Source organism: Lottia gigantea (genome assembly GCF_000327385.1).
Source record: "Lottia gigantea unplaced genomic scaffold LOTGIsca_123, whole genome shotgun sequence".
Classification (NCBI taxonomy): domain Eukaryota; kingdom Metazoa; phylum Mollusca; class Gastropoda; family Lottiidae; genus Lottia; species Lottia gigantea.
This window is the reverse complement of record NW_008707279.1, coordinates 608,729-625,007: the sequence shown is the minus strand read 5'-3', so window position 1 is coordinate 625,007 and position 16,279 is coordinate 608,729. Positions and strand designations below refer to the sequence as shown.

The 16,279-nt window shown below is 31.1% G+C and overlaps 1 protein-coding gene across 1 annotated transcript; it reads right to left on the bottom strand.

Moving 5' to 3' along the window:
• Window positions 1-4,501: 4,501 nt before the first annotated feature.
• On the bottom strand, window positions 4,502-9,241 carry LOTGIDRAFT_171957 (hypothetical protein; the record flags this gene model as incomplete). The annotated part of the gene is made up of 10 exons (XM_009048524.1): window positions 4,502-4,564; window positions 5,263-5,346; window positions 5,461-5,538; window positions 5,653-5,730; window positions 6,002-6,139; window positions 6,508-6,585; window positions 7,100-7,189; window positions 7,488-7,562; window positions 8,204-8,416; window positions 9,176-9,241. 10 exons carry the CDS (start codon window positions 9,239-9,241, stop codon window positions 4,502-4,504), a joined length of 963 nt encoding a protein of 320 aa, XP_009046772.1.
• Between the last annotated feature and the right edge of the window lie 7,038 nt (window positions 9,242-16,279).

The following is a 16,279-nucleotide window of genomic DNA, read 5'->3' as shown; positions in this document are numbered from 1 at the left end:
TTTTACTCATTATTTCTATATATGTCTTTTCTATATATCACAGAGTATCTTAAATTGACACAATTCTGGACACACATGATAAAAATGGTTCACATGTCCCTTTAAGTGGAATTGGAAATTAAACAGACCTTTGACTGAAAATTGAAAACCTCTTTAAAATCCCTTTAATATTTCAGGCTATATCCCCAGAACTAAAGAGCTTAACTCAATGTTGTCTATACATGTTCCAGATATGATATCCTTATCAGGACAGGTAGTGTTGAAAATGGAGGTTTAATTTTCAATGTAGGTTGTAAAGCATTGTGCAAAAGAGTAGCAAAATGTCAACGAGGACTCTTGATTCATATCTGATGCTGACACCATATGTGTCAGATATAAAATGATCATCAGGACATTTTTATGTATACTCTCTGTATAGACCTACTATATAAATTTATATTACTGTGCATATATTAATGTAGAGTTATTTTAAAGTGATATCCATGTCATTTAGGTATAAGAAAGGAATATAGTTTAAGTCTTTGAAGATGAAGATCATTATCCAAGGATTAATCCCTCTACTGAAATTATGAGATGAAGCGGTGTCTTAAATCCTCAGACAGCCTCCGACCACTCTGACAGCTCATATTGAGACTTGATTGATATAGTCACAAAATTTCATATTGATTATGACAAGATTTATTTATTGTTTCATTTCATCATACATGATAAGAACATTCCATCTTTTTAGTGCAGCCAGAATCATGAACATTTTTTTGTCAATTCATGAATATCAAGTCTCAAAATGAGCTGTCGGACTGTCGGGGTAGCTGGAGGATTAAAGACACTGAAAATGAAGAGTTGCAAAAAATTATGGTCGAAATTGTGAAAATTTGAATATATATTCATTATTTATTGTCTTTTCAAGTCGAAAATGAAAAAAATGATAGGAAGAAAAAAGTTGATTCGGACTGCAATTGACTTTGACACATCAGTAAATTGTTCTAATTGACATTGAATAATAAGATAATAAATAGATTAATTACTTGATCACCTCATTAAGTGGTTATTAATTGTATTCATGTGTTTACTAATTGGTATTAAATACGGTTGGTAGGTTGATAAGCCATTTCTCACAATCAGTTCTTGATATCTGTGGATGTCAGGTTGTCCTGTTATAAGTCGGTCATATTAAATCGGAAGTATCTCCATATAAATTTTATCTTGGCCTGTAGTTTGTAAGCTGACATAGAATGTTGAGTAAATGTACTGAATTTGAGCCAAAAATATCTCTTTTCAGAATGAAAAATTAGATTATGGTTTGTTTGCAATTCATTAAATAAGGATTTCATAATATCACTCTACTATTGATGTATTGAGCACTATTAATATTAACAGTGGTATTTCTATATCACTCTACTATTGATGTATTGAGCACTATTTTAACAGTGGTATTTCTATATAGCTCTACAATTGATGTATTGAGCACTATTTTAACAGTGGTATTTCTATATCTCTCTGCAATTGATGTATTGAGCACTATTTTAACAGTGGTATTTCTATATAGCTCTACAATTGATGTATTGAGCACTATTTTAACAGTGGTATATCTATATCGCTCTACAATTGATGTATTGAGTACTATTTTAACAGTGGTATTTCTATATCACTCTACTATTGATGTATTGAGTACTATTTTAACAGTGGTATTTCTATATCACTCTACAATTGATGTATTGAGCTCTATTTTAACAGTGGTATTTCTATATTGCTCTACAATTGATGTATTGAGTACTATTTTAACAGTGTTATTTCTATAATGGTCTACAATTGATGTATTGAGTACTATTTTAACAGTGGTATTTCTATATTGCTCTACAATTGATGTATTGAGCACTATTTTAACAGTGTTATTTCTATAATGGTCTACAATTGATGTATTGAGTACTATTTTAACAGTGTTATTTCTATAATGGTCTACAATTGATGTATTGAGTACTATTGTAAAGTGAGAATTTTTTTTAATATTAGATAAACTAGAGTAATAAAAATCCAATTTATTTGGCAAGTTTCAAACAATTTGTAAGAATAATTTACAATATACAAATGAATATAAAGTATTTTTATGCTGTTTTATCTTAAAAAAAATAAATGACACATCTCTATTATGTACAAATTAAAACAATTAAATATAAGGCCAGACTGATTTATTTTCTTGTTTTATGGATCTTCATACCTAAAAGGGACTGATACACCATATCTTTTATCAATCATACTTTAGTAATCCATTCCAATTTCCAATCAGACATCTGTGGTTCTTGCAATTCCACTAAAACTGAGTGTTTTATGACGTCATTAAAGGGGAACTGCATAGATATTAATAGTAGCTTCCTGTATCTTCTAGTGACGTCATAAAATGTGCTAGTTTTAGTGGAATTGCAAGAACCACAGACATTGGAATGAAAATTGGAATGGTGCAAATTGAAGCTATCGGTGTCCACGATATACATAAAAAAATTCAGAAAACCTCTTTACAATCCCTTAAAGAAAATATATAAATTTTGCATAAATCAAAAGTGAGAAAGTAGGAAAATCCAGGTCAGTCCAGGCTTTCATTAGTTTTTTAGAAGAGCCCTTCACACAAATTTGGTCTTCTTTTCTCTCCTGCCTTTACACAAAATATTTTAAGAAAAAATCCAAAAAACAAGAAAATAAATTGATCTGACCTTAGCAAAAATGAAAACTAAATTACTGCAAATTTATGTCTAAAATACTACCCAAGTGCTGTCAGTCAACTGAAAAAAGTCTTTGATTTACTTTTTAATCAAAGTAGCCCTTATTCGTAAATTTAATATAAATATGTTCTTAGCAAAAACAAAGCTTTGAAATCAAAATATTACTTACTAATTAAAAATTTCTCAACCAAACAATTTTTTTGTTTGATCTATTTCACAAAATACCATGGAAATTATTCAAAAAAAACTTCTAAAAAATCTACATGTTTTAAATCAATATACAAAATGAAATTTACCATGTGTCATTTAGTCATCATAAGGCTGTGATTACATGTGAACACAAACTCAAACTCAAACAAAGCAAATCAAATCCTACCAAAATCCTTAACAAATCCAAACATCTGCTTACATGTGTCCCCAAACTCAAACTCAACACCTCCATAAGCGCAACGGATGGCTCATTGAGTAATTTACTTTGAAGGACAGCTAGGTGGCGTAGGTGTAAAAATGGGTTAATCTTCTATTTAACGTCATTACTGTGGGGGATTCGCCTCGCCTTTGTGTCCTGACCCAATACCAAGAAGTTTTCCTTTTACATACAGGCACATGTAATCCCCTTTGAGTTTTGAGTTTGAGCTTGCGTTTGAGTTTGAGTTGTGCTTACGGACACATGTAATTGCAGCTTAATGCATAGAAAATGACAAAAAAAAAATTCAATGCTTTTTACAAACTGAAAGGATAAAAAAATCTATATACCATAATTTTAACTTTTCACCTAGGTAATTAAAGTAAATTAAAGTTACATCACACTTTGGGCATGACAAAAAAAGGATAATGTGGGATAAAAACAGTGGCGTGGATTGCCCGAATTTCTAACCTAGTTATGAGATTTTGACCCGAACAACTTGCTTTCAGGGATGCAAGGGGGGGTGGCTGACCCCCCTTTGGCTCCGCCACTGTAACTATCATTGTCTTATGCAGAATTACTAAGTGTTGTTTACTTCTGCTGCCTAGAAAAATAATCTCTGATTGAATTATAAGTCATCCCATTAGAATAAAACAGTGGAATTGCTCAGTTGGTAGAGAGTTGGATGTCTTCTGCTAGGCGATTTGATGCCATGGGTTTGAATCTTCCTCAAGGTAAAAACAAATTCTGAAATCCAGGCCAGTGCTTGCTAGAGTAAATTTTCTACTACCATTTCTATTGGGATAGGCCATCAATAATGTAGATGAAGCAATCAAAGAAATCAGTATAGATATTTGATAAAACCATACATTCAATCTATTTTTTAAATATTGGTCTAAACTTTTGTTTCACCAGCATTTTCAGCTACCAATATCCTTTTTCAATATTTTATATTTAAATTCAAAGTCCAATTTCCTTCGAATTAGTCCATAGAAGTTAAGAGGGTATTATCTACATAAGGTTTTAATGGAACGATTCACTGTGTATTCTTTGTTTTACCTTTGCCATTAGTTTGTCACATGATTACAACCTGAATATAGCTTGAGAAACTTTGGCAGATTATTCTGACCGTTCAACTCCCATGATGTCAAAAATGCCATGGATGGCTGAAACTGGCTGAGTTCTATCTGCTAAAGCAAATGACCATATCTCTTTAACACTGTACGTCTCAGTTTTTTTAGTGCATTGCATAATTCTGCTAGATACCATGTTCTCGGCAGGATTTTTTAATCAGGAATATTTTAAATGATTTTCACACAATGGAATCCAACAATCCTTTCAAAATGTACGACTGAACCTAATGACTAGTTATCCAAGTCTATCACATATCATAATAATCCGATCTATTCCGACATAAACATATAGCAAATATGATTCCTAAAACCTGAAATAAAATGAATTAAAACAATTAACTCTACTATAAACTTATATTCAGACAAAATACAATAAAAGTCTTGTTAGTTAAGAACCACGTAAAATACAACATTCAGCCTATGCTAAAGGCCACTAAAGGTACGGGTAGACTTTTGTCGCCGATTACAGTCTCGTCTTGAGTTCACGGACTAGCACGGGCACACAAGGAGCGCCATAAGATGTATTTCACTAATCAAGTTCGCCTTCTTTAAGTCACGTGCAATGTAGCACAAAGCAAGTAAACCTAGCCATTCTGTCTTCCGACTACTATCCTGTTAACACCTTGAAGTCTTGTCATGGTTTTCTACATAAAGTCTTACTATTAACCTTGAGTTGTTGTTGATCAACGTGGAACGGGTTATGTCCTAACTAACTGGCAGAGACAAAAATCTCCACTTGGACATTTTCCACCTTGTTCACCTGCAGAGTGTGCAATTGAAAGGAAAAGGAATCTGATTGGATGATGACTTTCTGTCTTGCAGACGATAAAACTATCAGAGACAATTATGATGTTATAAATCCTATCCTTGTTGTAGAAGCACAGGCACACAAGAGCTTTTACTCAAGATTTGAGTCCAAAACCAAGATCACTCGTGTGCCCGACCTTAACACTGAAGGACTAGAATTAGTTGAATGTTTTTCATATGAATTCAGATTGTGAAATATTACCTGTATTAATGCTATACCAACACCAACACCTATAAATATAACACTTTTACTAGTTAACCATTCCATAATAGATGGAAAACAACCCTGAAATATAAATGTTACATGTATTAATGCTATACCAACATCTATAAATATAACACTTTTACAAGTTAACCATTCCATAATAGATGGAAAACAACCCTGAAATATAAATGTTACATGTATTAATGCTATACCAACATCTATAAATATAACACTTTTACAAGTTAACCATTCCCTAATAGATGGAAAACAACCCTGAAATATAAATGTTACAAGTATTAACGCTATACCAACATCTATAAATATAACACTTTTACAAGTTAACCATTCCATAATAGATGGAAAACAACCCTGAAATATAAATGTTACATGTATTAATGCTATACCAACATCTATAAATATAACACTTTTACAAGTTAACCATTCCATAATAGATGGAAAACAACCCTGAAATATAAATGTTACAAGTATTAACGCTATACCAACATCTATAAATATAACACTTTTACAAGTTAACCATTCCATAATAAGGTGGAAAACAATACATGTTACCTGTATAAATGCTATATCAACATCTATATAAATAACAATTTCATATTTGATTTATCATGAAAGTTTACCACCTTCTTTTACAAATACAAGTAGTAAATTTGGATTAATCACTTGATCATATTTTTTTGTGTCTTCCGAATCTATGATCTGAAGAAATACGACCTACCTTGTCTCGTAATTCTGTACGTTTATCACTGGGTATTAAACTACCTGGTTCAGCCTCTTCTTGACACAATCCTATATTAACAGGTCTATATTCCTCTGGTTTACCGTTTCCACGACAACATGTCTCTGGTACATATGTCTACATACAAAATAAAATGAGGTTTTTATTTTTTATTTTGGATCTATTTTGTCAATGACCTGCATGCAATTAGGATATTTTTGAAGGGGACAACAAAGTTTGGCACCTAAATATGGATCATTTTCTGAAGAAGATTGCTCAGCGAAAATTCTGAGTAACATCATGTTTTCAGACTCTGCCAAATATATCTAACCCTAACAAAGTCACTTAATATCATTCTTGACAATCAAAACGGCTTTACGCTTTAAAAAAAACCCCAAAACTAGAGCGCCTATTGTGCCTATCTTATTCGTAATGTTGTTAGCAGCCATAAAAAACACGCATCGTGAAGGTACATATAGCCAGTGCATTTTATAAAATGAAAATACCTTTAATGGTGGTGTTTGTTCTTGTATCCAGTAGCTATATCTATAATCAGTAAAATTATCTGAACCACAGCATGATAGCTACAAAAGATACAAAATTAATATTATATTGACAGGAGTTGTCTCCCATTAGTGTGCTTTACTCCAATATCAACCAGAGTAGCACTCAATTGACGAGTTCTGAACTGGTTTCATCTGTTCCAATTCTGAGCGGTCCCATGATGACACAGACAGAGATGAAAAGTTATTTTAATATTCCTAATTAATACATCATATGTGTTCTAATATATGTAACAATAGCCTATCTAAATAATAATCAGTTAGATATTTTCCTTGGCTCATACCTTGTTGAGCACTCTATCTGGAGTGTATCATTGCACTGATTAGACACAGAAGGCGGAAACAAGCTCAATCCAGACTGCCGATTTTTAAATAGAGTCAATGAAAACCACTTTTAACTTCAGTTCAATCAAGTTCAATGATAAATTCATACATGAATGGCAAATTCAGCATAACTGCCTTTCACATTACTGGAGTTATGAACTAGGTTAAGATATGATCAAAAAGAAAACAGAAGTACCAGAAGATAAATTACCTCAATTTGTATGAAGTCTATAGTAGAATTTCCTGTACCAGTGTAATTTTTAACACTTTCAGAAATACCATCATGGGCTATCTTCTCTAGCTAAAATGATAAAATTTAAGGTTTGATAAGACAATGTTTCATCTCAATCTCAGCTATCCTTATCTCTTATCATATTACATTCAATTGTATATGAACCACATGTCAAATTGAAAATTTGTATTATGGATGACTCATACTACAAGTGGTGAAAGTACAAATTTATAGCATTATTTCCTTTCAAATCTTAAAGATATACACCAATTTTTGATAGAATAGAAATTTTGCTACCAGTGTTTCATCCCTGAAAATGCCATGGTTTTGAAGATTGCCCAAGAATTGAATGCAAAATCAAACTTACATTTTCTTTTTCTACTGCGACATAAACCCCTGCTGATAATTCTCCTATCATTACTATTATCATACAAAATATATACTGAAAATACAAAATATATACTGAAAATACAAAATTTATACTGAAAATACAAAATATATACTTAAAATACAAAATTTATACTGAAAATACAAAATATATACTTAAAATACAAAATATACTGAAAATACAAAATATATACTTAAAATACAAAATATACTGAAAATACAAAATATATACTGAAAATACAAAATTTATACTGAAAATATATACAGAATATTCATAAATGTATACTGAAAATACTAAGATATATACTGAAAATACAAGGTATATACAAGAGAAAATACAACATATGTACTGAAAATATAAAATATATATATGCTGAAAATACAAAATGTATACAGAACCTACATACAATATATATTATACAAAATATATAACGCATATACAAAATATAAAACATCTATACAGAATATATAACATCTATACAGAATATATAATGCATATAATACAGAATATATAACATATGTACAGAATATATCATAAGATATATACTGATCTGATACAACAATATCCATCTAATTCAAAAGGAGAACATCTAGACAAATCTGTTTATGTGTTATAATAACACATTTTATGAACACTGATGAGTTTCATGTCTCTTGGTAAAGCGCCATAAAGAATAAATCAAGAGTGTGACTTACAATTCCTAACATGACAGCACTTTCTCTGACAGCACCACAACATCCACAGAATCCTGCTATGAATACGAAGGCACCGACAGCTATTAGAACATAGGCTGCTATTGCCAGGAATTTTAACGGTAGATTCATATCAATTAAAATCCCTAGAAAACTCTTCCATTCATCTGATACAAGAAAAAATATTCCAACACCTAATAAAGCTCCTCCTGATATCTAAAAATAGAAAATTTAAATTAGAAATATTAAAACAAAACCTGAAACATGTTGTTACTCAGAGTTTCAAGCTATTTGATCTTCAGATAACTGACCTATTTCAGCCTGCACACCTACTGAAGTTTGACTAGAACTTTTTCTCATGTCCATATTTTGAGACGAGTTCGGAATGTGCAAAGCCTGATTCTGTTTTGGGGTAAAAGAAATAATATCCAAATTATACAAATCAGACCTATATTGTGTTTATAATCACTTCAGCTCATTTTTTCAAATTATCATCACGGAAAATCAATTTTGTTTTGGGGTAGAATACAAGAATATTAAAAATAATGTTAATCCATTAAAACTACCTTAATTCATGAAAATGAAAATGCTAATACTTATATGAATAGAAAGTAGAGGTTTCTAATGACTTGGAAAAATACCAGCTTGTCCCACATGTTCATAATTAATTCATAATTAGCTAAATTAGAAGAGAATTACCAGTAGAATTCCAATGAGTGACCGATTAAGAATGGTCAAAGTCTTTTTTTGTCTATCCAGACCGTACATAACATGGGCATTTATGATTGGTTAAAACTTGTATATTATATGCAATAAGAACATAATCATATGATTAAGAATACATGATAATTCATTCGAAACACTAATTAATCAATTAGTTTGCTTAATTTGACACTAAAATATAAGGAAACCCATCTTTAAAAGTGTTATGTGTCCACCATCATCCCTGGATGGGCAAAATTTCGATGTACTTACCCAAAATACAAAATTAAATATAATCAGTAATAATCGGGAACATTTGGCACAACCTCCTTCCGCCATCTTGAATTTTAACAAGTGCACCAATTAGCTCCTTTTTTCTATTTGATCTGAAAGTATAGTAATGATCAATACATTTAATGAATTGTTTAAATGGGTTTGTGTGCTAAATGAAATTTTGAGTAATATAAAGTTCACAAGTCAAAATATGATGTATTCAAGTAGGATGTGTAAGTGATTAAACATTTCCTTGCATTTGTACAACAATATCCAAATACAACAGTCATAGTACATGCAATTTGGTTTTCTTAATATTTCAAGATCCTCTATGTATCTGTTATATACCATCAATATATTTAATATTCCATAGACAATGTTAATATCTTATCAATATCTTTCATATCCAGTATTTGTATTCCAATTCCTTGAAAATAAAATTTCATCAATAATTTTTATTATATTTTATCAATATCTTTAATATACTCCATCAATATTTTTCATATCCTATCAATTACTGTAATATCCTTTCTATATCTTTAATATTCAATTTTATCAATATCCTTTAATATTTTATCAATATCTTTGATCTTCTATCAATATTTCTAAATATCTTACTGATATCCTTAATATTTTATTGATATCCTTTGATATCTTATTAATATCCTTTATTATATCTCATTAATATGTTTTAATATATCTTATTAATATCCTTTAATATTCCATTCATATCCTTTAATATTTTATCATTATCCTTTAATATCTCATCCATATCTTTTAATATCTTACTATAATGTGTTATTATATCCTTTGATTTATCTTATTAATACCGTTTGATATCTTATCAATATCCCCTATATCCTTATCATATACTTTGATATCATATAAAATATAAACATTATCTTATCATTATCTTCAAACATCTCATCAATATCCTTTGATATCTTAATAATATCAATTGATATCTAATTTCTAATATGCTATCAATATCGAAGAAAAATATCAAAAATTACCATCAGATATCCTAAGCCAATATTATCCATAACTTTTACATATTTATCAAGTATACCATTCACTGGCAAGCATATGAACCATTTCATGTGAAGTAGATTTGGGTAGTAAATGTCAATAAATGAGAAACACAAGTATAGTATTAGGTATACAGTATAGGGCATATGGTTGGTTTTCAACTACCTATAAGATGTAGCCAATTACTGTTATATCTTCTCTTGTTTTACTGCTTTACTATTCATGTTAAACCATCATGATGAGACCATCTTCACTTTATCATGGTTCAAATACTTGTTCGAATGGTCATTTACTATAATAATGCGCCCTACATGAAGAGTAAATTCAAACAGAAGTCACTTGCCCTGCAATGTCATCAAACACATAGTTTTAGTGGAATTGCAAGAGCCACAGACATCTGATTGAAAATTGGAATGGTGTAAATTGATGCTATCTGTGTCCCAGATACACATACAAAATTTAGAAAACCTTTTTACAATCCCTTTAAACTTGTCCAAGGTGGGAAGATTTGGTCTTCTCAGTTCTTTACCAAATCAACCAACTTTGGCAAAAAGAGTTGTTTCACTTCCAAATTTGGTTTGTTCTAGAGCAGGGCACTGATAGCGATTGGTCAAAATGTATGCTGATGCACATGAAATCAATAACATATGGGTACATTTCGATATATAGAAGTACATTTGCTGGATTCTTGCTCCAGAACATCTTGAAAAAGTTGAAAGGAAAAAAAACACTCACTAAAACATTAATATTTTAATCTTAAAGTATGTTCAACTTGTTGAAGCTGAAGAAATAATGTAAACAGCAGGTTTTTACTAACAACTTGTTAAATATAATACTTAAGTATGTTTCTCTTTGCTCTTCTGTTTGTTTACTTAACACAGTTAATTTGATGTCAATCTGCTTATAAACATGTAAACAGTTTTTCACATTCTACTTATAAACATGTAAACAATATTTCATTAAAAAATATTATCTCTTATAATCAGTAATGTAAATATTGTCTTAATCTAGAATTATGAAAATTTAAAAAAACAAATTACAACAAAAAAAATCCCACAATATTTAGCTATTTGAGTCACAAATGTCTTAAGGTTCAAAAGGATACAAAAAAATCCGTACAAGCAAGACAATTTCTTCAATCAAAAATCTCATCCAAAGCAAATTTGGGAGTAGGTAGTGGTAGTCACCAAAAGCACCATCATCAGGTGTTGTGAAAAGAGTATTGTCTGCTTTACGTGCAACACCCAACACTACCACAATGGTCAAAATGATCAGACACAACCATCAACCAGATCAATTCATACCTAACCAAACATATCAGCCAAAATGTCAGTGTTCTCCATAAAGAAAGCATCCTTTCTTCCAACTGGTCTTTGACAAAACCTCTTGGTATTGATGTTTCGGGATTATTTTCACATGCAGTTACATCGAGTTTTGACATGAGGTAACACCTATATTGAGTTTTCACATTTTCATGAGTTCCACAGTCTTGGCTTCGGATATTTAACATCATTTTGTTGGCATGTACATGCACCTAAGTCGCGACTTTTGAAGAAAAAAACAATTTTCAAATTCCAAGTTTTCATGAGAAATTCAGACATTTGAAATTACCATGTTTTGTGTTCCATCATCTAAGCTTCAGATCTTTAAACACATTATTAATTCAAGTACAGAATCTTCAAGATTATTATCTTTTGACAACTAATTGTTAACTATGACAAAAGGAGACAATAATAGGGAATATGAGAAAAATGGAAGAAAAAAAAACCTGTTTAATGCAGTAAACGCTTCACAATATAAAATTTTTCAAGAAAAATGAATACTTGGGTGGTTTGAAGTGAATAATTCATGTTCACATGTTTCTTTGTTGTTTGAATCACTAATGCAACTCTAAAAAATAAACTAAGAACAAAAGACAAAGAATACAAAAATTCTTTTCAAGTTAGAAAACCTTTTCAGATAATAACAGCACATTGTCTATGGACGAGTTTAATATAACGTAAAAACTGTTGAAACAAACTCAGGTTTATATCATAGTAAGAGGAGAGCATATAAACTTGTACCTGCACAAAATTTTCTACATATGCCATCATTCGCGGGCCATATTCAAAACTTATTTCTGTGAAAGGGTCTTTATTAACAGCCTGGAAGTGACACCAGTCTGGAGTGGTCAATAGAGCAATTCGTTATAGCTGACTGAAACCGAAGTTCCACTAAGAATTGTACAGTAAAGTTAAGCTTTATTGCCGGAAGTGCTGTGATTAAACAGTTAAACTGGTTCCCAAAGGACTCTGACCAACAACATCGTACATCATAGACAACACGTGATGTACAAAACCACCGTCTAATTGGAAGTTAACTAACTAGCTACCAGTACGCCCTCTATAAAGCTGGCTTTTGTGTTTCAATTGAGTAAAGTTTTAAGCTAACTTTCATTTGGGTCTTGATAAATTGGCGAGACAAGAGCAGTTCAGTGCGGCAATTTCCCCAGTGAAAACACACAAAACTAGCTTAAAGCTGGATTAAAGCTCAATTAAAGCCAGCTTTTTCCCTGAACGGAAACACAGATATTAAAATAATAATCACTTTATATACATGCAACAGTATTCCTTTAATATATTGATTTATAATCTATATATATATATATGAAAATTGACAGTTTATCTATAAATATTATTACAAACAATCTTATAACTATGATATTCTATATCTATAATCTATACAGAATCTATATTTATCATTCAAGATAATAGATAAGAGGAACTATTGGCGTAACCTCTGAAACATGAGCAATATGGGTGGTTTAAAAAATCTATGACAATATATGTTACTTATAAATTCTTAGTGGCTCAAAAGCTCTTCATTTTCTACGTAAATCTTTCATTAAACAACATAATCATCTGTACAATCTGAAGTGAGCTAAATTGACCAACTCAGTCACAGAATGACATCAGGTTTCAGGAAGGGTACCAAACAGTGCCTACCACGTCAAATATTCATTAAATGACTCAGTCAGTGGAATATTTCGTTAATATTTTGATTATGCACCCCCTTCCCCTCACGCCTTAAAGAATGAAAAATATTATTCTACTTTCACTTCCGAAATCGCATTAAAGGGACAGGTGTTCCATTTTGGGGAGTTGATTTTAGTCTTGAATATATGTAAAGTCTTCAGAATTACTTGAAATGTACGAATTCACATAAATAACTAGGAATTTTACTCACTCTTTCTATATATGCCTTTTTTATATATCACAGAGTATCTTAAATTGACGAGTCGTCATTTTAAAATTCATTCAAACACAGACAATTCTAGACACACATGGATTTGAAGGCTTAAATTTAGACTATTACTAATAAGCTCAGGTAAAAATTTCCAGTTTCTGAGACTAAAGTATGATTGGACAAAAAATGGCCTACCTATCCCTTTGAAAGTATTATCCGACTTACTACATTGGAAAATTTTTCAGGGGGAGACAACCCTAAACCACCAACCATGACTAGGAGACCTCTGAAGTCTACAAAGGGCTGCAGGGTGCTCGGATGGCCTCCCCCTCAATGAAATCCTTGCCATTGAACTTCAGAAAATTAAAAAAAATGGGACAAATTTATTGAATAGCAAATACATTCCAAAATCTGGCGGATAAAAAAATTGTGTTGACATTCATAAATTAGAATTCAGTGTTTTTCATACCTGAAGTTAGTTTTATGTCAGTTGTGCCAAAAATTGAATATAATCCAAAACATACAGTTTCAAATGAAACAGCTGGCTTAGTTTTTTCTTACTAAAATGTGTTTATAGAACAAACTATCAATCAAATTAATCATATTAGTACCAGAAAATATGGTATTTTATTACAATATCAGGTATGTAAATTCACTATGAATTACAAGAAGCTGTTATGAATATTGCCTGAATGTAAGAAATACAAGAATACACCTAATGCATGTATGAACAAACTAAGACTAAAAAATGAATTTCGACATTTTTTTTTCAGCTACTTAAAGAATGTCATTAATATATTAAATGGGACTTCTATTGTAGTTCAAAATCTATGTATCTTTCTTTACCTCATATCTTTCTTTGTCCTTGGAAGATGCTGTGGCTCAGTGAGTTAGATGCTTGCTTGCTAACCTGAAGGTCCAGGGTTCAATTCTGGCAAAGGTCGAAATAATACCTGCATAATTTTCAACCTGGTTTCCCCCTGTCAGTGATACAGGTAAGAGAGGCTGATATGGAAAAAGCGTCTAGTCGTTCGGATGGAACAATAAACCAAGGCTCCATGTGCTACAGGCTGTGCACGTTAAAGATCCCTCCACAGTTGGAAATCGAAAAAGAGCAGGCTTATGCCGCTGACATGGCAAAATTTCCCTCATTGCACTCTGTATGGCGTTGCCCGTCTTCATTAGTTTACATTATGCAGAAAAGTAGGATGTAAAACTCCATTCATTTCATTTTTCTTTCTTTCTGATAGTTTTCCAGCTGTTACTTTTTTAACACCAAAACTATTTTGAAGGATTATGTAACGTTTAAAAGTTTGCTATTTTTTTTTGGAAGATGTTTGAAAACTAATGTATGGATTGATGCCAAATTGTAGAGAAATATGCCTTCTACCTATTCTTAGCAAAATGAAAAATCTAAAAATTCAAAGAATCTTTTATATTTTTTAAATTACCAAAATAATATTTCGAATTAGTGCAAATTAATAATCATTAAATGATTTGTTTCGTGCCATCCCGACTGTCGAGGCTGAATTCGAAATGGGATAATTCTGTGGAGGCATCTTATCATAAGCCTTTCATGGAGCATCTGCGAGGGTTCTCCCACGAAAATTTTAGAAAAATTAAATTGATTTGGTGCATTCTGACACATATTTTGGGCCAAATGCCACTGTGCCACCATAATAACTAAAATTATTAGCAGAAAAATTTAATGCAAATGGTATTCAAAAGTGTATTTCACAATCCCTTTCATTTTCCCTGCTTAATTATGCAAATAACATTTTGAATAAGTGCAAATCAATAATCATTTACAATATGATTTGTTTTGTGCCACCCTAAAAACTAAGTTAGTAAACAGTGAAAAGGTTACCTGTAACTAATTTGAGAGAAAAGGTAAAAGAAAATATATGGTGGTTCATGAAGTAATCCAAACCAGATGTAAGAGATGATAGTTGTAGTGGTTGGTAGAAACAGAAATACCGTAGAATTTACTAGTTTTTCCTGTACTTAACACTTTTTGATATGATTACAGGTAAAGAATGTCATTGAACGTTATAATAACAAACTTAAACAGTAGGTCACAAAGTACTTAGTGGTTAGTAGTGTTCAAATTGTACATCTGTGTCAAATTTGCATATGAACACCGACATAGTACATCTGTGTTAAAATTTCGTATGAACACCTACTAAGTACAATTGCATATGAACACCTACTTAGTACATCTGTGTTAAAATTGCATATGAACACCTACTTAGTACATTTGTGTTAAAATCATAAATTCTACATGGGCGGCTACTTTGTAGTAAAATTTTATATATGAACACATACTTTGTACATGTACATGTAGGGTTGAATATGAACATCTAACTAAAGTATCATTGGTCAAATGGATGGTAAACCTGTTCCTTTAACACAGTATATTTAGCATCCTAAATGATCACCTACTAGTCTTTGACTAATAGTCATACCACCTCACAAAAACTGCTTGGTGGTCTATCTAAAATAACCTAACTAATTCTATACACAATCCAGAAACTGTGCAGAAATAAATACCTGTAGGTAGCAGTGAGAAAATAAAAGACAAATGTAGCATACAACAACAAATATCATAGAAACTGTAAAAAATACTCCAGAAGAAAAATAATCACTTGGGTATACTTCAAAAGATCAGAAATGTAGATGATATACAGGTAAGAATATCACTGAAAATGTCTTCAACATGGTGCAGACACAGAATAGAATTCATTTTCAATATTGTCTTCTACTCTTCAGTAGTACCGGTAAGCCCCTTTTACACCAGTCTGCTATAAAACGTTCCATTCTTGAAATGTGCCCATTAACATTGCATTAAAC